This window comes from Telmatherina bonti (genome assembly GCF_933228915.1).
Source record: "Telmatherina bonti genome assembly, chromosome: 7".
NCBI classification, from domain to species: Eukaryota; Metazoa; Chordata; class Actinopteri; order Atheriniformes; family Telmatherinidae; genus Telmatherina; species Telmatherina bonti.
This window is the reverse complement of record NC_136625.1, coordinates 5,807,585-5,831,524: the sequence shown is the minus strand read 5'-3', so window position 1 is coordinate 5,831,524 and position 23,940 is coordinate 5,807,585. Positions and strand designations below refer to the sequence as shown.

Sequence of the window (23,940 nt, the reverse complement as noted above, 5' to 3'; positions counted from 1 at the left end):
AGCAGGTAAAATAATAACATTCTTATTCTTATTTAATTACTCAGATTACAACGTTACCAACAGATGTGTAACTAGTTACTTCCTACCTGATCAAACCTAAAATGAATCCATGTAAAGATTAAAATCTGATTTTATGTGGATGAGACGAAATACGACGTTTTTCTCTGAACCTTGAAGGCAATTAAAACGATTAAAATGCTGCTTTCTGTAGATTTCTGCTTCTGTTTTAATGGAGACACAAGTGTTTCCCAACCCTTAGTCCTCCAACGGCCATGGGGGGGCATAATGAGATAAAAGAGAAAAAAAAGCCACCAGCATTTATTTTTAATAAATAAATAAACAAACAGGGAGGCTATGTGTTGAAAATTAGCTTAACTTTGTTTTGATCTACACGAACAGGTTAGTTTTAGTTCCGTTATCAGGAACAACCGATGAACAGTCGAACTGGCTGCATCAGTAAAAAACACGATTTTAAGACGTTTGTGAGGTTCTGAAAATTGTCTTTCTCCAACGGTAAATAGCTCAGTGTTCAACGTTTTAGCTAGCTAGACAGACTCGGCCACACTGAGAAAAGAGTTGAAGTGAAAAACAAACAAAAGGAAGCGAAACTACAACGTGGCTTGGACTGAAAGGATCGCAGGACTTAGTAAATATAGAAAACTTACTGGAGTTTTTCCTTTACGAAGAAACCAGAAAAAAGTTGTGGAAAATTCAAGTCAGTTTAACAGGAAACAGAAGAAAGTCGAGTCGTCCAGAGTCGTGTTCACATCCTGTTTGGAGAATTTTTATCCTGTGGAATTAGATTCAGTGGAATGCTTTGCTTTTAGGTGATAAACTAGATGAATTACTTCCATGGTAACTACTGTAAATTCGGCTTTGCAAAATTTGCTGATTACTTTCTTTTTATGGAAAGAGCCGTCTGGCAACGTCTTGAAGTGAAAGTTTCCCACCAAAAGCCCCCCGTCGTCGTCTTCACCCATCTTGTGGTATTTTGGAGACGGTCTTAAGCAAGGTTTGAAGGAAACCCCCGCAGGAATCTTTCTTCTTCTTCTCTTTTTTAAATGGCGGGGCGCAAACGATTTTTAGGTGCATACCGCCCCCTACTGTGGAAAAAACCCTCCCTTAGCCATAACAAGAAGTAAACAAACCTTCATTAATTCCGTTATTTTTACCGCGTGAAATTTTTATATTAATCTCCGAAATTAATGCGTTAAATTTGACAGCACTAAACAGTTCCTGGCAAATAGACTGAAAATGAAAAATAATTATTTAACTTTAAAAATTACACAAGGAGAAGAAACCAGAGAAGTGTTGAGATTACTTTGTCACCATATTTTAAAATGGAAAATACACGTGAATTAAACACTAAGCATTCACTGCATGATATCTGAAGGTAAAAGTCTAAATTAACCATTTTCAGGCTGAATACGGTCATAAAATCTCTTTATTTGTGATGTCACACCAAGAACTGAAAGTTTTCCTACCTTTTTTTTCTGACTTTATCAGAGGAGTTTCTTCCTCATCCTGGACGATGGTGTTCCCTATAGATGTTTCCTCAGGTTCAGACTTCATGTCGGCCTCGTGGTTCAGGACCTGCTGGTCCTCCTCCTGGTACGGACCAAAGTCCACCTCACATTTAAAGATCTGCTCGTCCGAAACAACCTTCATCGGTTCAAAGTCGTGTTGCTGTGGGACGTCTGCAGCGACACAGAGCAAGAAGCGCGAGTCATCAAACAAAGGCAAGTTTATCTGTACAGCACATTTCTTGTAAAAAAACAAACAAAACAACAAAGTGCTTTACATAAAAAACTCTAAAGCTTTACAGGTGTTGTAAAAAGAAGAGCAAAAAAATGCAAATGTCACAAAATAAGTTAGATTAAGATAATTAAAAGCAAGCTCAGTTAAAAGTTGCAGATTTAATGTAGAAACTATAAACTGTCCTCTTCCATCGGGAACACGCGTCTCTATGAAGTAAGTGCCAGTCGGCCACGATTTACCCAAAAATTCCTTAAACATAAGTGAACCGTGTGCCGGCATAAGTTAAATTTTCATTCCAGTTGTTTGCAAAATAAAAGCAATATTTGTAACATTTCATCACAGTGAAACTTTGCTTTGCAAGTTTTTAGCATTTAAGTCGTAAAGTCAGGAATTACAGCTAATGCCAGTTAGCCAGTTAGCTACCTCGCTTGGAGGTAACAGCAGAGATATTTTTCTCTTTCATTATATGTAATATAATCCTCTGTCCACACATACAGCCATCTTTACCTAAAATCAACTGGTCACATGACCCCCTGCATCACATCCAGCAATAACACTCCATTCCACTTTAGCCACGTGCGTTAATACCGGCTTGTCTGAAAAACCCTCTACTGACGGCATAAAACCTTTTAAGTGGTATTTGAGAGGTTTTTCTGGATATCAAAGTTTCTATTAACAGTTTTTATGGCGATATTTGGGTTTTGTGGAATTCTAGGGGTCGTCTGTGTTTCAGTGCCACGTATCTCTAAAAGTTTGACAAAGTACAACTTGAACGTGCAGCCATTTCCACTGGAAGGTGTTTAGCACATAATTCTCGTAAAGTCTTGTGTCGTCAGTCTCCACTTTGAGCGGGACAGAGACACAAAACCTTTCGTCTTGAAGCAGCTATTTAGGTTGTTGAAAGGTGTCATCCAGAAGCTATCTTTACTTGACGTAAACTGATCACATGACCTCCTACGTCACATCTGAAGATATGAAAACGTGAAAGGTGTTTGCATTTAAATTTAGCTAATTTTATCACGCGTCTGAAAAAACCCCTCATGAGACTATAAAAACATTTGAGTAATAACCACAGATTGTATATAAAAAGATGGACGGAGTCTCCGTGACGTCACCCGTAGGTTTCTGAAGATCTGGCAGCGTCATGCGCGTCGTCTCGCTCGGAAAATACAAATATGGGCAAAGAGGTGGAGCTGAGAGGGGGGCTGTGAGCGTCATGGTGGATGATTGATATCAAGTAAACTCCGAGCTTTCTGTAGCTAAGAGCTAACCGAGCAAACAGGAGCTAACCAGCTAATGGAGGTAAGCGGGCTAAAGCTAAGTCACGTTGTTAACCAGATAAAAACCGCGGTTGTTCTACGTTCTTCTGACTTGAGGCGGGAGATCGGGTACCTGTCGGGTACCTGTCAATCAAAAGGACACGCCGCCAAACTTCGAGATGAAATTACTTTTAAACAGGCAAGTTAGAAAAAAATTCACTCCCCCCACAGTTGTCATGAAGGTAAACCTGACCTATTAAACCTAAAATGGATTTTTTTTAACCAGGCTGTAAACATGTTTATTTCTGCTGTGAAGTTGGTCTTTTTAACATGGGAGTCTATGGGAATTTGCTCTGTTTTGCAGCCCCTAGTGGATGAAGTCCCCCTTCATCCACTAGGGGCTGCAAAACAGAGCAAATTCCCATAGACTCCCATGCAGTTTTATGTTGCAGCAGTTTTATGTTCTTCTGCATCGGCTCCGTCCAGCGTTCATATACGGTCTATGGTCTGGTTCCAGCAGCCAGAAAAGTCTCCGGATTCCTGCAGGTTTTCAACACATTTACCTGGAAAGTTTTAAGAAACTTCCTGTCCCTGCAAACACCTGTGTATCTCACCTGTTCTACGGGAATGTACTGATTTCCAGCTAATGTCCCTACCTGCATGTTGGGAATGTACTGGTTTCCAGCTGATGTCCCTACCTGCATGTTGGGAATGTACTGGTTTCCAGTTGATGTCCATACCTGTATGTTGGGAATGTACTGGTTTCCAGTTGATGTTCATACCTGTATGTTGGGAATGTACTGGTTTCCAGCTGATGTCCAGCAGTCTGCGCTGACGATCCATCTCTTCTTCGATGGTTTTTTCAAACTCCGTGAATATTTCTTCAGCAGCAGCAGTTAGTCGCGCGCTGATAAACTCTCTCAGATGCTGAACTGAAGACATTGTTGCTGAAACACTGAAACATTCAGATGAGAATAGAAACACAAACGTTTCTAATGTTTGCTTTGGACGAGATTCTACTTCCGGCGGAAGTGAGGTAATGGTCCGCAGCCTTTCAAGTCCGGGCGACCCGGCGTGAGTTTAAACTTCTTTCCGCCGCGATGACCAGCTTGAATCTGACTTTTTCATGGCGAAAAAGTAGATAACTTCCTATTAATATGATCCCCTAAGCCTTAAGCAGCTTCTATTCTTTCTTTTCGGCTGCTCTCGGCAGCAAAGTTACGTTTCATAACATAATAAACTGCACTTGCCGTTGAGATGGGCGAGGCAAGATGTTGGTAGTTTTTCTTTTGTTTTGTTTTTTTTTATTAAACCAGAGTGATCTATTAAAACGCATGGAAACTGGAGTTTGTTTAATAAATAAGAACGATAAACCACCAATAAATCATACTATATTCTCGAGAACTTTATACTGTAAACACAAGCAGCTGAAACAGCTTGATACTGTTTACAGCAAAAGTCTTCATCTGCACATGTAATTAATTTGTTAAAGCTAAATGTTACAGTCAACTTCATCTTTTAATGGAAATGTCATCATTTAGAAACGGGTAACAGTGAGTTAGATGTGGCGCAACAACATCAAGAGGAAGTTCCTCATCATTATTACATAGAAGAAATAAAATAAAAAAAATCATATCTTTCTTGAAATCTGCTGCACATAAATAACTGTGGTTACGCTCAGATATCAGATCTGAAAATCCTGGTAATTCTGGTGATAAATAAGATGCTATATGAGGAAGGAACCATGATTGACTGAAAATAAAAGGATGTTAATCAGGTGGGAGATGAGCTTGTATTAAGCAAGTCTGATATGCTGGTTCTTTGTGTAAAACACCAATAAAAACACAATCCTGATGTTCAGCAAAGAAATATTTGAAGGCAAAACTTTATTTTACCTTGTTTAACTTTTACTTTTCAATTAAAAAGATTTTTTAATTAATTCAAAGACCTTTTGAGAAAATATCGTCTTTGTCCATCAGATTTTTGACCCCACATTCTCGTCCAGACCGTTTTGATTAAATCAAGTAAAAAATAAGACGACTTTTCTTTATTAAAAATGTAAAAACTTTATTTGCGCACACATACATCATCCCAAACAATCAGTGCAGTAGAATCTGTGAAACTGCAGCATTAACATAACAAAAGCACAATTATACACTCCGAAGTTTCCAGTCAGCTAAAACGTCAGGATAACTAAATCAGTCAGAGGTTTTTCTCTCTTCAGTACCGCTTCTTCCACGTCGCAGTGGATCCGTTAACTTTCATTATTTTACCCAGTGTGTCGCTTTTCCAGATCAGTTTCTAGAAGGAGTTCCAACTTTCCAAACAGCTCAGTTTACAAGGACATGATAAAAAAAAAAGGAGCTACACGTGTTAATGTGTCCATAAAGATAGCAAAATATTTGAGAAAATGATTAAACCTTCATTAAAAATTACGTCTATTCAAAGGAAAATAAGACAACATGCCAGTAAAAAAGGAAAAAAATATACCTCAACCTTCGCCTAAAAGAAGCTGAGAACACCAAAATATTTGTGTTATTCTTCTTCTTGTTTTGAGGAAAGTTTTAAAAAAACTTTAAAAGTCGTGCATTACGACTCCAACTGGATGTGAACTCTAAACTCAGCATCGCCCCCAAGTGGATGAACTGACTGAACAACAATGGTGATGTAAAAGACGCACAGCAGTATGAGTAGGAGAAACAGACGTCCCTGTTTAAGTAAAGGAGCAGAAATGGGCCTTTTTCTCCTTGGAATCTGAATGAGAAAGAAAAAGACCATATCGCAGCCCTGACGTGACGCAAACGGGTCTGAGCTGCCTGGGAAGTTAGAAAAGCTGCATTTACATCACAGCAGATGAACCAACAACCAGCCTGTTAAACTGTGTTTGTTCTAAAAGCTGCGGGAATCTTGGTGGACTTCTTCTGGTTCGGTCAGCTGCAGATGTCCACAGTAAGGCCTCATCTCCGTCAGTTTAAGTTGGTTTGTATCATCGGCTCTGATCTTTTCACCCTCCTCCAGCTGGATGAACCAGAAAAGCTGTGATTTGTTGACCAGGTTAAAAAAGTCAACAGAGACACAACACTGAAACCAGTTTGAATGAATGAACCAGTGGAACCAGTTTATGTTATTAAACTGGTCTGAATTAGCGCCGCAGAGCTAGCGGTATGACTGTGCGCTCCTTTAACAGATGAAGTAAGAAAAGAACCCTGAACGCATCCTGACTCACCTCACCGCCCCGACCTAAACCGTCTATTTGTTCTCCTGTCAGTTTGCGTCTGTTTAGATGAGTTAATTTCATCAGGTAACGTGTTTCCACACAGCGTTGTGAACGGCTAATGCTAACTGGCCTGGTCAGAGGACGACTCCTATTGGTTCTCCTGTTAAATGAAATGCAACTAAGATTATTTGAACTGCAGTGATGTTTCTGGACATTTATAACAAGCAAAAGAATGAACCAAAGCCAGACTGTAATACTGTGATCAACCACTAGCTGGCGGAATAACGATTTACTGTAAATTTGACATGAAGTGAACGCAATCAAATCACGATGTCTGACTTTTTTTTTCATCCCTTTTTGTATCGCTCCATCAATCTTTTCCTCTTTTTCTTAAACAAATAAAACATTTATTCATCAAATTGATGAGAAAATAAACACAAAGATAAACGTTAGCTAAGTTAGCTTCAGTAGTTCTTTTGAAATTTGGACCAGAATCGTATCTCAGCAGAACCCATTAATTCGGCTGCAGCATGTTTTTGATCTGCTTGGAGGTAGTCTCGTCGTTCAGATGTTTGGTCGTGTACCTGCAGGATGAAACAGGAAGTTTACTTTCAAAGGAATTTTCCCATAACACAGATTATTATGGCTCAGTTGGCTGGAAGGTAGCATCACCCGAATGTAGCATTAACCCTTTCCTGCTGTTTCTGATACATAACTTTATAGTAAAAACCTGTGATTCTTGTCTTCTGCCCCCTGGCGGACACCTTCTGAACTACAATATTTGACATATTTCATGGTAATAAATGCTAAATATCCATATACACACACGCCTTGCACAGAAAGAAAACGTCCCTGTTAAGCCCTTACACAGGGACAGACTGGACATCTGGCGTAGCGGGCATTTTCCTGCTGGTCTGATGGGTTTCTACTGGTCTCACTGGGTTTTTTTTTTTTGTCTTGTCCAGCATTTAGGCAAGCTGAATGATGGTCTGGATGCTGAGTTCTGCTGAGCAAATTTTCTTTGCTAAGGGAAGCTTTATAGATATTTTTATTTTATTTCTATATTTATTTTGTATTGTTCTTTGAATTATAAAGTTTGTATGCTGGACCAGAGAGGACAGACGAAAGACAGAAAGAGAAAAAAAAGAAAACATCTCATAAGAAAAGTGAAAGAGATAAAGGGAGAGGAAAGGAAAAAAAAAAACAACTAAAAAATAACCCAAAAACAAAAAGAAAAAAACAACCTACAGATGTATACATACACACATATATATATACATATATATATATATATATATATATACACACACACACACACGTACAAACACACACACACACACACGTACAAACACATACGCACTCGCCAGTTTCAACACATACACATACAAGCCAACTTTAGATCATAGTAACTAAACTATGAATCTAAAAAGTTAAATATAAATGAGAAACAAAGAGAAATGAGAAAACCAGCTGCTGTTAGTGAATAAAACTGCGTGACGACTTGGTGACTGTGTCACATGCAGAACATGCAGAGTGGAACGTGTTCCGGAAAAGGTGATCAAGCCAGTGTGACCCCTCCCACACAAAGGCAAGAGGCACGCCAGGAGTACCCCCGAGACCTGGTATCACTGGTTGATGAAACCCAGCATGTCACTGGTGTTTCTTCATGGAAAGCCATGAAAATGTGACTTCTCTTCAACTGGAACAGTCGAACATGCAGAAGCTCTGCATTGCTCTCCTTTCCCTGATAAAGACGTATCTCTGTGGACGTTCACATGGACATCCAGGCTGTCTGACCTTCTCGGGTTCGTACGAGCGACGTATGGATCAATGACGAAAAGGTTCACTTCACTTGGTATGTGAATGGTAATGCGAATATGAATTCTAATACTAATGTGAATGGTAACGCGAATATGAATGCTAATGTGAATATGAATGCTAATGTCAATGTGAATGCTAATGCTATTCTATTTAATGTTCAATCTATTCATTTGACAGAAGCTTTTAAGCAAAGCGACTTGCATGTGAGAAATGATCATGATCCTCTCCCTTTATCTCATTTAACGTAACACGCAACACGCATGTCTCGGAGTCCAGCCCCAGTGATGGAAACGCCAGTAATGTCTGAGGTGTGTTTGAGGTTCCAGAAAACCTGAGCGCGTTGAGTAAACCCTCCACGCTGCTGGGCGGCTGCTCCTTCAGCACTCTGATGCAGCCCTTCATCTGAAAAAAAAAGAGGTGAAATATAAAGCCAATTCGTCACATTCATTCTGATGTTTTCCGTGTTCTCGTCAGCATACGTCTATGTTTGACGTCTTAACGAAAGCTCCTGCCGGGTGGACGTGGTCGTACAGGATGATGACTCCGACCATCACACGGAGGCAGAACAGCACCGTCTCCTCGCTGGCGAAGCGACTGCGATACTCTCTGCACACACACGCACACGCGCACACACACAGTGACGATGCTGCTTCATGTAAACATGATGATGCATTCAGGAACACTTGAAGACTCACGGTGTTTCCAGCATGACTTTGCACACGCAGGCCATCGTGCTCAAACAGTCTGTCGTGTTTTCGATCGGCACGTCCGAATTCTGAATAGTTTAATTAGAGACAGAAGGAAACCAGGCAGTTAACGGTTAAATTTTTTTTCAGACCAAATAAACAGAAAACAATGTTTGCAGCAGAAAAAAGCACAGAGAGCGTCCTCTGGTGGTGCGTTTGCAGAACTGCACGGCTGTCTGCTGCCCCCTGCAGGCTGACTTTATGGTCACACCTGGAACCTGAAACGGCTGAAAACTTTTTATCTTCGTTTGTCAGCAGGACTGATAAAAAGAGGAACGAGTTCCACAGAAAAAACATTTGTTTATGTAGCTAAATAACTTAAAACACGTTTTCTGTTGATCGGTATCCATCTCTGATGAAAAATGTTGATGTTTCGACATCTGATGGAAGCGTGCAGAACTGAAAAACAAACTCACGTCTGAGACGAACTTGGACGTGGCGTCACTCAGTGTCTTCAGCATCGGCGTGGCGCTGGCGTAGAACAGAGACATGCGATTGGCCAGCTCGTTGTTGACCTCGTTCTCCGAGTCGGACTGGGGGTGAAAAACAACACGTTGCTATGGGAACAGAACGGACTGACCGCAGGCAGTCAGGTGGGAGCGGGAAGACATCTACGATCGTCCCGTTTGCGCCTTACAGACAGGTTGTTGATCCGCATGCGGCTGATGGTCCGGCGGTAGTAGCTGAAGTCGTTCTGGATGGCTGGGTTGGTCATCTGAAACAGAAGAAAGATGAAGGTCACGAGGAAGAGCAGTGAAGAAACCAACAACAGCAGATGATGGGCGGGATCCCACCTTCAGCTCGTCGAAGCGCAGCGTGAAGTGAAGGATGTGGGCGAACTGCCGGGCCAATGCCTGCTTCTGCTCCAGGTGCTGTGTGGGGGTGGAGCTGGAGCTGGTGAGGACGTCCAGAAGACACTTCAGGCTTGACTCTGACGGACACACAGACACTTCAGTCACTTCTAACTACCGGCTTCTGCTTTCAGATCAGACAGATGCCATTCGCTCCAGGCTTTTCCCAGAGGTTGCACCTGCAGCTGCCTGCTCAGAGGTCCCAGTCATCACCCAGACAGTCCACATGGGAATACAGCAGGAAGTCCTCCACATGATTGTTCCGGTGTCCCTCCTGGCATGTTTGATGCTTTCCATCCATCCATCTTCATACTTCTTATCCGGGGTCGGGTCGCAGGGGCAGCAGCCTAAGCAGGGAAGCCCAGACTTCCCTCTCCCCAGCCATATTTACCAACTCTGCGGGGGGATCCCGAGGTGTTCCCAGGCCAGCTGAGAGATATAATCCCTCCAGTGTGTCCTGGGTCTTCCCCGGGGTCTCCTCCCAGAGGGACGTCCTTGGAACACCTCACCAGGGAGGTCCAGGAGGCATCCTGACCAGATGCCCGAGCCACCTCAACTGGTTCCTCTCGATGCGGAGGAGCAGCGGCTCTACTCTGATCTCCTCCTGGATGACCGAGCTCCTCACCCTATCTCTAAGGGAGAGCCCGGCCAGCCTGCGGAGGAAACTCATTTCAGCCGCCTGTATACGAGATCTGGTTCTTTCGGTCACGACCCACAGCTCATGACCATAGGTGAGGGTAGGAACGTAGAACAACTGATAAATGGAGAGCTTCGCCTTCTGGCTCAGCTCCTTCTTCACCACGACAGACCGGCGCAGAGTCCGCATTACTGCAGACGCCGCACCGATCCGTCTGTCGATCTCGCGCTCCATCCTTCCCTCACTCGTGAACAAGACCCCGAGATATTTAAACTCCTCCACTTGAGGCAGGACCTGACTCCCGACCCGGAGAGGGCAATCCACCCTATTCCGGCTGAGGACCATGGTCTCAGATTTGGAGGTGCTGATTCTCATCCCGGCCGCTTCACACTCGGCAGCGAATCGCTCAAGTGAGAGCTGGAGATCACGACCAGATGAAGCCAACAGGACCACGTCATCTGCAAAAAGCAGGGACCCAATCCTGAGGCCACCAAGCCGGATCCCCTCAACACCTCGGCTGCACCTAGAATTTCTGTCCATATAAGTTATGAACAGAATCGGTGATAAAGGGCAGCCTTGGCGGAGTCCAACCCTCACTGGAAACTAATCGGACTTACTACTGGCAATGCGACCAAGCTCTGACACCTGTCGTACAGGGACCGGACAGCTCGTACAAAGGAGTCCGGTACCCCATACTCCCTGAGTACCCCCCACAGGAGCCCCCAGGGGACACGGTCGAACGCCTTCTCCAGGTCCACAAAGCACATGTAGACTGGTTGGGCAAACTCCCATGCCCCCTCCAGGACCCCAAAGAGGGGATAGAGCTGGTCCAATGTTCCGCGACCAGGACGAAAACCACACTGCTCCTCCTCAATCCGGGATTCGACTATCCGGCGGACCCTCCTCTCCAGGACCCCTGAATAGACCTCAGATGTTTGATGCTTTGTAAAAGCTAAATGCTACTTTGAATCTGAGGAGATCATGTTATGATTCTAATCATGACAGACAAAGACTTCAGGTTGTTTCTGGAGGATTCCACTAGAAGGCATCTCCTGCCAGAGGGGACAAGGTTTTCCATGCGCCGGTGGCGTCTTCCCCCGTTTTAAGACGCACTGCAGCTTTACTCTGTCAGCCAACTAGCAGTTTGGGTTGGCAGCTTTATTTAGAAACCACTTTACTGTCCACAGGGACAACTTGTTTACAAAACTGTTGCTTTAATCCTTCATGTTGTTAACACACCGTGAGTCTCTGCATCTTCATTTCATGTTGCAGATGCAATCAGTCCATCCATCCATCTAAACATCCATCCATCCATCTAAAGATCCACCCATCCATCCATCCATCCACCTACACATCTACCCATCGATCCATCCATCCAACCACCTAAACATCCACCCATCCATCTAAACATCCACCCATCGATCCATCCATCCATCCATCCATCCATCTAAACATCCATCCATCCACCTAAATGTCCATCCACTGTTGTTGTTTACAGACTCTTACCGAGTTTCTGGGAGAACTCGTAGAAGGTCTTGAGTTTGGTCACCAGAGGAACCACAGCGGACCAGGCTTTCTCCTGAACGCCCTCCACACCTGGATTTTGGATGGCCTGTGCGCACACACACACACACACACACACACACACACACACACACACACACACACACACACACACACACACACACACACACACACACACACCAACTGGACTGAGTCCTGAATTCAACACAGTCTTTTCGTTATGTTTACTTGGCGTGCTCGTAACCACTAGTCAGACAGAAGTTTATTTTCATTGTTTCTGCATTAAATGCAGGTTATTGTTTGATTTCCAGTAAAATGTTTGACGGAAGTGAATCTGAAGAAATTATTACAGATGACCAGAGGTTCTTCTAACCTGCCAGGAAAGCTGGAAAACATCTTAACCACAGTGAAACCAGCCCTCCTTACCTTCCAAGCTTTGGATGGGTAATTACTGGTCTCACTGGTTGATCAAACCCAGCATATGACTGACGTCAGGTTAAAACGACGGTGAAACAACATTTTAACTGAAACCAACGTTCAGATGATGAAATGAATTTCTACGTTTTAAAGGACATTAAGCTCCATGTGCGAAACTTTCATCTGTTTTCTACTCGGCCAGGCTGCTGTCAGCTCACATTTCCCACCCCTCTGCTGGACACCAGGTGTGTGTGTGTGTGTGTGTGTGTGTGTGTGTGTGCAGTCTGAATGGATGAATGTGTGTGTGCTTTTAGCGCCCTCCTGTGGCTGGTTGTATTAGTACACCCTGCAGTCGCAGTGAACGTTTCTGCACGTCAGACTGAGGAAGTTTGACTCTTTTTGGGAAGAAAATGTCAGAAAGAAAAGCGGGATCTTCATGTTGGAGGGAAAACTCGACTCCTGACAGAAATAATAAAAAGCTGAGTGAATGTTGAACTCAATCTTACAGCAAACTTGCTTCCTGTCTGCAGATGTGTGCAGCAGACAGGAAGTAGAATATTTCCCTGCATCCCAGATGTTGAACTCATTTCTAATTTGGACGGACATGAATGAGCAGAAGTGTCTGATTGGCCGATTCCTGCTGGATCATAACATCACATGGACTTTCATTTGAAACCGACTCCTAAGAGTCCTGAGTGGATGCTTCACCTGTCGGATCTCCTCTCCAGCTCCTCTGTAGGCTTGCAGGTCGTCTAGGATGACCTTGGCCTCCGTCAGCACCTGCTGCACCTTCTCCCACACGGCCTTCTCCGACTGCGAAGGCTGCGCGTCTGAAAGAGGCCAAAGCAGGTTAGAGGAGGCGCTTCAGCGACGCTTCGACTGGCGCTTCATGCAGCACAGATCCCAGAATTCCTTTATTTTCATTATTAAACAGCAAGAATTCCTGGATCCAGACGAGCCAGATCGTCACGGCGTTCCATGTGGATCATGTGACCCGATCCCTTACCAGGGAGGCTGAGGAGTGTGATTCCCTTGTAATTGGAACACACCCTCCAGTCCCCCTTCTTAAAGGGGGACCACACCCCAGTCTGCCAGTCCAGCAGCACTGTCCCCGATGTCCATGCGATGCTGCAGAGGCGTGTCAGCCAGGACAGCCCCACAGCATCCAGAGCCTTAAGAAACTCCGGGCGGATCTCATCCATTCACCCCTGAGTCCACCAGCTCTGCTTCCTCATCGGAAGACGTGTTGGTAGGATTGAGGAGGTCTTCGAAGTATTCCTTCCACCGACCCACAACTTCCCGAGTTGAGGTCAGCAGCTCCTCATCTCCACTGTACACAGTGTTGACGGAGCACTGCTGAGCCGCCGGATGGTGGACCAGAATCGCCTCAAAGCCGTCCGGAAGTCTTTCTCCATGGCCTCGCCAAACTCCTCCCCATGCCCGAGTTTTTGCCTCGGCGACAGCTGAAGCTGCATGCTGCTTAGCCCGTCGGTATCCATCAGCTGCCTCCAGAGTCCCACAGGCCAAGAAGGCTCGATAGGACTCCTCCTTCAGCTTGACGGCATCCCTCACTGTTGGTGTCCACCAACGAGTCCTGGGATTACAGCCACGACAGGCACCAACGACCTTACAGCCACAGCTCCGGCTGGCCGCCTCAGCAATAGAGGCACGGAACACAGCCCATTCGGACTCAACGTCCCCCGCCTCACTCGGGACATGTTCGAAGCTCTGCTGAAGGTGGGAGTTGAAGCTCGCTCTGACGGGGGACTCAGCCAGACGTTCCCAGCAGACCCTCACAACACGTTTGGGTCTGCCAGATCTGACCGGCTTCCTCCCCCACCATCTGAGCCAACTCACCACCAGGTGGTCATCAGTTGACAGCTCCGCCCCCCTCTTCACCCGAGTGTCCAAGGCATGTGGCCGCAGGTCCGACGATACAACTACAAAATCGATCATCGAACTGCGGCCCAGGGAATCCTGATGCCAGGTGTACATATGGACACTCTTATGTTGGAACATGGTGTTCGTTATGGACAATCCATGACGAGCACAGAAGTCCAATAACAAAACACCATTTGGGTTCAGAGGGGGGGACCATGCCTCCCAATCACTCCTCTCGATGTCTCACTGTCATTGCCCACGTGAGCATTGAAGTCCCCCAGCAGAACAATGGAGTCCCCAGAAGGAGCACCCTCCAGCACTCCCTCCAAGGACCCCAGAAAGGGTGGGTACTCTGAACTGCTGTTCGGTGCATAAGCACAGACAACAGTCAGGACCCGTCCCCCCACCCGGAGGCGGAGGGAAACTACCCTTTCATCCACCGGGGTAAACCCCAACGTGCAGGCACCAAGCTGGGGCCTGATGAGAATGCCCACACCTGCTCGGCGCCTCCCACCATGAGCAACTCCAGAGTGGAAGAAAGTCCAGCCCCTTTCGAGGGTACTGGTTCCAGAGCCCAAGCCATGCGTCGAGGTGAGTCCAACTGTATCTAGTCGGAACCGCTCAACCTCGCGCACAAGCTCAGGCTCCTTCCCCACCAGAGAGGTGACGTTCCACGTCCCTAGACATTCCATTGTATTGCATTACAAAATCAATACAATAAATAATAAATAAAATCAAAAGCTTCTAGAAAGAATCCTTCCACTTCCTGTTTCTCTAACAGAAATCCAGATTTCTTTTGGAGCTTTTCTTATTCTGCGCAGCAGAGTCCATTCACATGAATTTTACTTTTATTGTTCTATTATTTAGTTTTCTTTGGATAAAAAATATAGAAATAGGAGATGTCTGATAATATCATGCATGGAGAGTATCCGGATCTGAGGGTCCAAACCGCGGTTCCTTCAGAGTCTGGTGTCGGTGGACTGGACCTGGAAACCATAGCAACGTTCCAGAAAAACCAGTTTCACTTACTCTCAAAGTCCAGGAAGAAGTTTCCGGCGTTGTTGTCGATGTCTCTGGTCAACACCTTAATCAGGTTCCCCATGCTGTGGAGACAGTTTCACATGTTAGCAGCGTTCTACGTGTGCTGAGTCAGCAGAACCGCCGATACACGCCAGACGGTCCCGACCACGTCACACGCCAGACGGTCCCGACCACGTCACACGCCAGACGGTCCCGACCACGTCACACGCCAGACGGTCCCGACCACGTCACACGCCAGACGGTCCGACCACGTCACACGCCAGACGGTCCGACCACGTCACACGCCAGACGGTCCCGACCACGTCACACGCCAGACGGTCCCGACCACGTCACACGCCAGACGGTCCGACCACGTCACACGCCAGACGGTCCGACCACGTCACACGCCAGACGGTCCCGACCACGTCACACGCCAGACGGTCCGACCACGTCACACGCCAGACGGTCCCGACCACGTCACACGCCAGACGGTCCGACCACGTCACACGCCAGACGGTCCGACCACGTCACACGCCAGACGGTCCCGACCACGTCACACGCCAGACGGTCCCGACCACGTCACACGCCAGACGGTCCCGACCACGTCACACGCCAGACGGTCCGACCACGTCACACGCCAGACGGTCCGACCACGTCACACGCCAGACGGTCCGACCACGTCACACGCCAGACGGTCCGACCACGTCACACGCCAGACGGTCCGACCACGTCACACGCCAGACGGTCCCGACCACGTCACACGCCAGACGGTCCCGACCACGTCACACGCCAGACGGTCCGACCACGTCACACGCCAGACGGTCCGACCACGTCACACGCCAGACGGTCCGACCACGTCACACGCATCACTTGTCTGATGGAAAACCTCCTCATACACCAGCCTGACAGGTCCACCATGTTGTCTCTGAGATGTCTGTCCACTTAAGAGTCCAGTCCTCACCAAGACCAAGGCCGGATTATCCAATGGGCATTGTGGGCACAGGCCCACTTGGGGCCCATGTAGGGAAAGCACCAGCAGTTTGGACATAAAACAAAATGTACAAAAAAGCCAGATGGTTCCACCACCACCAGTAGTGTATTGCTACTGGTACCACTGGCTGAGAGATGTTAGAAATGTCTTTTCACAGCGTATCATTCACAATTTTCACAATGTTGCGGTGGGGAAGGGGCCCCTGGAACACTCTGGGCCCAGGGACCTGTGCACTTTTAATCCGGCCCTGACCAAGACCAGGACATGGATCATAGACCTCCAGTCCTCACCAAGACCAGGACATGGATCATAGACCTCCAGTCCTCACCAAGACCAGGACCTGGATCATAGACCTCCAGTCCTCACCAAGACCAGGACCTGGATCATAGACCTCCAGTCCTCACCAAGACCAGGACCTGGATCATAGACCTCCAGTCCTCACCAAGACCAGGACCTGGATCATAGACCTCCAGTCCTCACCAAGACCAGGACCTGGATCATAGACCTCCAGTCCCGGATCTTCCCATTGGCTTCTAAATCCTGCTGTTAGTCTGTGGTTTTGGTCCAGAATCCATTCAGGACCTTCTGGTTTGTTATGACCCAACCAGATCCCTCAGGCCATCAGGATCAGGTCCACGTTCTGGACCCAGAGTCAGACCTAAACATAGTTCAGTTTCTGGAACAAACATCTGGAAGCTGCTGAAACTCTCTAAGTCAGGATAAAAACTTTTTAAAAGTTTGTTTCCATGCTTCCATGTTTTTACCCAACGCACTTTGAATCGTCTTGGTGAACCGTGACGAACAACTAAACCGTGTTCTCCTGCAGAACATGGAACCTGACAGAACCGCCCGACTTTCCTGCAGAAGATTCTATTCTATTCTATTCTATTCTATAGTCATTTAGACGCTTTTATCCAAAGCAACTTACATATGAGTGAGAACAACACAAGCACGAAATCAGACAGTAGAGGACATCGTAGGAAGGTGCTGATGGACTGTCCAGTTGGACGCAGGTCCTTCCATGAAGGGATGCAGGCTTTTTTTTGTTTGTTGTCGTTTACTCCCTTCCCACCCCATTATATCACCGATGTTATAATACAAAGAATTAATATCATAAAATTTGTTGCAAAGAACTGGGCTAAGTTCTCCAACTTTCCAACAAATACAGCTAAACTAAGTGTTGAAGTTCTCCTTGAAGAGCTGAGTCTTCAGCTGGGTCTTAATAGTAGACAGGGACTCTGCAGAGCTGACACAGTTTGGGAGATCATTCCACCATCGTGGAACAACAGAGGAAAAGAGTCTGGCTGGTGATTTAGTCCCACGTATTGATGGTAACACGAGGCGTCTTTCACTGGTGGAACGTAGCTGTGGAGAGGGAGTGTAGGTCTGGATTAGGGAGTGAAGGTAGACGGGAGCCGTTTCAGTTATTGTTTTGTAAGCCAGAAGCAAAGCTTTAAATTTGATGCGTGCTGCAACTGGAAGCCAGTGAAGAGCGATTAGCAGCGGAGTGACATGAGCTCATTTGGGTTGGTTAAAAACCAGACGTGTTCTGGATCATCTGCAGAGGTTTAACAGAGCATGCAGGCAGACCTGCCAGTAGGGAACTGCATAATTGAGATGACCAGAGATGTTCTCCTGCAGAACGTGGAACCCGACGGAACCGCCCGACTTTCCTGCAGAAGATCTGAGATGTTCTCCTGCAGAACGTGGAACCCGACGGAACCACCCGACTTTCCTGCAGAAGATCTGAGATGTTCTCCTGCACAACGTGGAACCCGACGGAACCGCCCGACTTTCCAGCAGAAGATCTGAGATGTTCTCCTGCAGAACGTGGAACCCGACGGAACCGCCCGACTTTCCTGCAGAAGATCTGAGATGTTCTCCTGCACAACGTGGAACCCGACGGAACCGCCCGACTTTCCTGCAGAAGATCTGAGATGTTCTCCTGCACAACGTGGAACCCGACGGAACCGCCCGACTTTCCTGCAGAAGATCTGAGATGTTCTCCTGCACAACGTGGAACCCGACGGAACCGCCCGACTTTCCTGCAGAAGATCTGAGATGTTCTCCTGCAGAACGTGGAACCCGACGGAACCGCCCGACTTTCCTGCAGAAGATCTGAGATGTTCTCCTGCACAACGTGGAACCCGACAGAACCACCCGACTGCTGGAACACAAGCAGGAAAAATACGCCTGAAGCTGCAAATCCCAGTTTTCCTGCTGATTTTTTGACCGTCTCCCAGAAACACGACGTTTGGCGGTTTTGTGCTGCTGTTGCTACGGCAACCGGCTAGGTCCCACCATGGTGGTGAAGATCCTTCATCAGAGCCCAGCAAACTGAAGCAGCTGAGCTTCAACATCTGGTCAGCTGAAGTGGTTTCCAGACCAGTAACCAGGCACTGGTTGACCACCACTTCCTGCTACGCATATTTAATGAGACAATGTGAACGCATGCGGTTGTCTTGTGGCGGCGGCGTCTGGATTACACAACATATCAGTCCCACCGGGTCTGCATCGAGAATAAGAAGACCTGGTTCCTTGTCTTCCTCCACCTGCAGCAGAAAACCGGCAAAGCTTCTCCACACAGCGGCGAGCTGGCGGCTGCAAAGTGGAAGCGGCGCCTTCTCGTTGAAAAGAGGAAGTGAAGTCTCTGAAAGTTTGGTCTAAATATAAAACAGAGGAAGTAAAGCAGACTGAGTTTGGGTCAGGTGCGATGCTGCGACGGATGAAAATGTCTGAACATCTCAGGAGGAAAACGTTTCAGCACGCAGAAGGAAATAATCCCCACAAAGGTGGAGCTTTCTTTCTCCTTTTTCTCCCTAAACGACCAGAAACCGAAGAAAAAACGTCGTCGAACAAAAACGTTTATTCAGAATCAGTTTCATGTGAACACATTCTGCTGAAGCTTTCTGCAGTTTCACACCTTTTCATGAACCTGACTGTGCAAGCATCACCCAGCCAGCTGACATGCAGCTGAAACATTACTATTACACATACAGCTGTCCTCATATTTATTCATCCCCTTTTGTTAAAGGTAGAGTATGTAAGATTTTCAATATTTTCAAAATAAATTAACTAAAAAAAATAACTACAATCATAATTAGTTTTTTTTAAACATGTAGGTTCCAGTCTGTTCATATTTGATGTGTTATTAAATTACAAGTTTAATTAATGACAAAGACCCTTCTTAAATGTTTGCCTACCAGTAAAAAAAAGTGCTTTTTTTTCATTTGTCATTAATTAAACTTGTAATTTAATAACGCATCAAATATAGACAGACTGGAACCTACATGTTCAAAAAACTATCTAATTATGATTGTAGTTATTTTATTAGTTAATTTATTTTCTTACATATTCCACCTTTAAAGAAGTAAAAAAAACCAAAAAAACAGCTGCCTGTAAAATAAGCTGAAATTGACCAAAGTAATAAAAAATTTTATGGAAATCATTACATTATTTTCTAATTCTTGTTCAATAGAAATATTTTTTTAAAAAGCAAACAAATAAGATAATTTATTACATATTACATCAGTCATAAAGTAATATTTAGTTGAACAATCCTTTAATGTTTCCGCTCCAGTCAGGTGTTTTCTGTTCCTCTCAGTCAGACTTTTGCACCTGTTGACAGGTATTTTGTCCCACTGTTCAACAGAAAAGTCTAATTTGTTCAGGACCAATTTGTTTGTTTGTTTTTTCTTTCTTCAACTCAGTTAAATGAAAAAACTGTGTCTTATATTACTAAATTATATTTTTAGTTATTGTTCCTTTTTTAAGTCTCCAGTTATTTGAGTGACTGTTGTAAATTCAGCCTTTTCTTTAATGAAAGTGGATGAAGACAAATGAGCAGAGCTGTATAATCTAGATAAAATACATCAGCTGGATGTTTAGAAAGGAATAAAATCCACTCGTCGCTCTCAGCAGGATAAATGGCTGAAAATGTTCTTTTACTTCCTCAAACTGAGACACGCCAAGCCTTTCCTGGCAGGGTTCGAGGTTAGCCCAGACGAGAAACAAACCAACGTTTAGTCCTCAGAAAAGCGACAGAAACAGCTGAAACATGAAGCTGTTGGAAGGAAAATGTGGCTTCTGAGCAGCTTCTAAATAAGGAACTGATTTCCGACGTCTCGAAGCAAAGCTGCACGTTTTTATCTGACGTTCATCTGCAGACGCTTTCCTCCAACCACCTCTAATCTGCTTCTTTCAAACCTTAAGTCAACTAAAATCACACGAAGAAATGAGACGAATTTAGGAAAGTTTTCACATAAAGTCACAGAAAGACGGAGGATTTCCCGGTTAGGGTGTCAGGACTGGGTATAAAAGCAGCTGTGATGTAACGATGGACGTCGGTGTCCATGGAGGACTGCAACAGGAGACCATCGGCCTTGGTTCCGGTAAACCGGATCTCTGCACCTCTTCTACCGCCGGCAGAACCATTACCTGGTGGGTGTGGTCTCAGCCGGATAGCGATTGGTCCGTTCGCCAAGAAACAGTGTGATGTCATAGCAGCGCGGCGATTTACTTCAATTTTAACGAAGAAGAAGAAGAAGGCGACCTCAGAACCAAAGGAGGATGGTGGACATCTAACCGGGTCGTTCTCTCCACCGGGACCACAGTCTAACCGGGTCGTCCTCTCCACCGGGACCACCGTCTAACCGGGTCTAACCGGGTCGTCCTCTCCACCGGGACCACCTTTTAACCGGGTCTAACCGGGTCTAACCGGGTCGTCCTCTCCACTGGGACCACCTTCTAACCGGGTCTAACCGGGTCGACCTCTCCACCGGGACCACCTTCTAACCGGGTCTAACCGGGTCGTCCTCTCCACCGGGACCACCGTCTAACCGGGTCTAACCGGGTCGTCCTCTCCACCGGGACCACCTTTTAACCGGGTCTAACCGGGTCGTCCTCTCCACTGGGACCACCTTCTAACCGGGTCTAACCGGGTCGACCTCTCCACCGGGACCACCTTCTAACCGGGTCTAACCGGGTCGTTCTCTCCACTGTCCAACCGGGTCGGACCTCCTCTTCAGCTGGTGTGTGACAGATGGAACCAGGTGGTTCTGTGTGGACGGGTCCGAGCTCGGCACCGGAACCAGTGTACCGACTGAACTGGCCGCTGGGTGTTTCATCTCATCGTATTTGTCAGAATTTCACCAAACATCTTTTTTTATCCGACAGACCAAAAGCAGAAAAACACTAAACTCTCATAAAAAGCAGAAACTGAAACCGTCGTCATGGCGACTGATCAACCTTCAACATGTTTATGAGCTGAATTTATGGTTTCATTTCTAAAGATACGCCGAGTGTTCCTCCATCGAGGATCGTCCAGCGCTTTAAAATCTGGATGTAAAACTGAAAGCAAACATTCCCAGAACTTCTCATAAAACTCACAAACTTCCGTTTAAATATCGTTTTCTGTCAGAATTCAGACTAAAAAGCCACGATTTCGACCCAACATCAGAACATTTTGTGTTTAATCACAAGTCACTGAGTAAAATCATCATTTTAATCCATTTTTAGCCAAACTCAGAAACTCAGAGCTGAAAAATCCAAATTTATTCAATGTTTTTCATTAAATTTCATCTCTGACTTCATTACGTTAAAGTTTGATCATTTTCTTCATAAAATATTTTCTATTTTGATATAAAATGTAATAAAATACTTTATTAGAATCTAAACATTCTATATATTTATATGACAATGTTTGTTTTGGAATAAAACAATAAATAATCAACATATTTAGCAGGTTTATAATATTGACCTGAAGCTTAAATTTCACATAAAGTTTCACAATATTAAAGTTTTTATGAACAATTTTTACTTTTTGAATCCAAACTTTTATCTTTTTATTTCATTTTTAAAGTCATTATTTTTAATAAACTTTTCTCCATCGCAGCTTTTCATCGTTTGTCTTTGATTCATACAGAAAAACATAAACAGTCCAAACGAGCCAAAACATTAAAACCAGGACAGTCTGGACCTGATCGGGTGGAAAACTGGACCATGTGGACCAGAACGGAGCCACATCTCGGCCAGACCCGGCCCAAACCCAGACAGACTGTTAGAACCGAGCCACATCTCGGCCAGACCCGGCCCAAACCCAGACAGACTGTTAGAACCGAGCCACATCTGGGCCAGACCCGGTCCAAAGCCGGACAGACTGTTAGAACCGAGCCACATCTGGGCCAGACCCGGTCCAAAGCCGGACAGACTGTTAGAACCGAGCAACATCTGGGCCAGACCCGGTCCAAAGCCGGACAGACTGTTAGAACCGAGCCACATCCGGGCCAGACCCGGCCCAAAGCCGGACAGTCCTGTTAGAACAGAGCCACATCTGGGCCAGACCCGGCCCAAAGCCTGACAGTCCTGTTAGAACCGAGCCACATCCGGGCCAGACCCGGCCCAAAGCCGGACAGTCCTGTTAGAACCGAGCCACATCTGGGCCAGACCCGGTCCAAAGCCGGACAGTCCTGTTAGAACCGAGCCACATCTGGGCCAGACCCGGTCCAAAGCCGGACAGACTGTTAGAACCGAGCCACATCTGGGCCAGACCCGGTCCAAAGCCGGACAGTCCTGTTAGAACCGAGCCACATCCGGGCCAGACCCGGCCCAAAGCCGGACAGTCCTGTTAGAACCGAGCCACATCCGGGCCAGACCCGGCCCAAAGCCGGACAGTCCTGTTAGAACCGAGCCACATCCGGGCCAGACCCGGCCCAAAGCCGGACAGTCCTGTTAGAACCGAGCCACATCTGGTGGATCTGAGGCTGAATCCAGGCAGATCTGGACCAGATCTGGAGCAGATGTGGTTTCTCTGAGCTACAACATCAGCAGGAACACTTCCCCGGTTCTGCTCCTGGTTCCGGTCTGGTGACCAGACTGATCCAGAAAGTTCTGCAGACCCATCTGGTGAAACGGAAGTACCAGCTGGCGGATCTTTGCTGCTTTGCACAGAAACTGAGACCCTGTCGGACTCTCTGGGACTCTCTGGGACCCTCTGGGACCATCTCGGACCCTCACATACCTCCGTGTTGATGAGGAGTTCTGTAGAATCTGGACCGGGCCAGAAACCCGCCTCTGGACTCGAACTTTGCGCGCGTGCAGGAGGAAAAGTGAACTTTGAACCGCGAAGTCGGTCTGCAGTTTTTCCTGGTGAGTCTGCAGGACCTGACATGTCTGATCTGAGACCGGATCCACCCTGAGAGCTCATCCCCCTCCTCCCTCCCTCTCCGCGGATCGCAGACCCCTCCCTGCGGCCGCTCACCTTCACTGATCGATGATCGATGTGTGCGGATCGATGCCGTGTGCCGCGCTGCGTGTGTCCGCGGTGGTCCAGGTGTCTCCCTGCGGTCAGCCTCTTCTACATGCTGGGTGAGTGTGAACCCGGAAAACGGCGGCGCGAGGCTCCGTTAACTATAAAAGGAGTGATTTCCTCAGGAGGAACTGAAGTCTAAGCCAATCAGCGCGCGGCGCCGCGGCCGCGGCTGCCGCTGCAGCGGTGGCGCGCGGCAGTGCCGCTCGCGGTGGTGCAAGTTTCAAAAGAAACTAAACACTTTCTCACGCTCACAGTTTTAATGGTTTTAGTTTTTTTTGGGTTTTTTTCTTTTGTGGTCATGATTAGGTTTCCAATTTCTACCATGGATGAATAATTTTTTATTTTAATTTTAATTTAATTTTTAATTTTTAACACACACACACACACACACACACACACACACACACAAACAAACAACTAAATAAATAAAACGAAATAAATAAAATGAAATAACTCAGTGAAACAATGTTTTAGATTATTCTTATGATCGTGACTTAAAATATCTCACT

General features: G+C 46.2%; 1 protein-coding gene across 1 annotated transcript; it reads right to left on the bottom strand.

Moving 5' to 3' along the window:
- Positions 1-5,178: 5,178 nt before the first annotated feature.
- On the bottom strand, positions 5,179-23,495 carry LOC306758856 (CYFIP-related Rac1 interactor B-like). Its single transcript, XM_079244272.1, has 11 exons — positions 23,381-23,495; positions 15,141-15,214; positions 12,939-13,060; positions 11,796-11,901; positions 9,596-9,732; positions 9,439-9,516; positions 9,218-9,334; positions 8,751-8,830; positions 8,535-8,661; positions 8,387-8,457; positions 5,179-6,818 (listed from the first exon to the last, which is right to left on the bottom strand). The coding sequence occupies exons 2-11, from the start codon at positions 15,211-15,213 to the stop codon at positions 6,749-6,751; spliced, it is 981 nt and encodes a 326-aa protein (XP_079100398.1). The 5' UTR covers position 15,214; positions 23,381-23,495; the 3' UTR covers positions 5,179-6,748.
- Between the last annotated feature and the right edge of the window lie 445 nt (positions 23,496-23,940).

Bases quoted from the DNA above. Each gene is read 5' to 3' on its own strand.
- LOC306758856 (XM_079244272.1), bottom strand. From the start codon at position 15,213: ATGGGGAACCTGATTAAGGTGTTGACCAGAGACATCGACAACAACGCC. The intron at 11,902-12,938 runs GTGAAGCATCCA...GTGTGCGCACAG, and splicing joins CTGGAGAGGAGATCCGACAG to GCCATCCAAAATCCAGGTGT. The intron at 9,517-9,595 runs GTGGGATCCCGC...CTTCTGTTTCAG, and splicing joins TGCGCTTCGACGAGCTGAAG to ATGACCAACCCAGCCATCCA.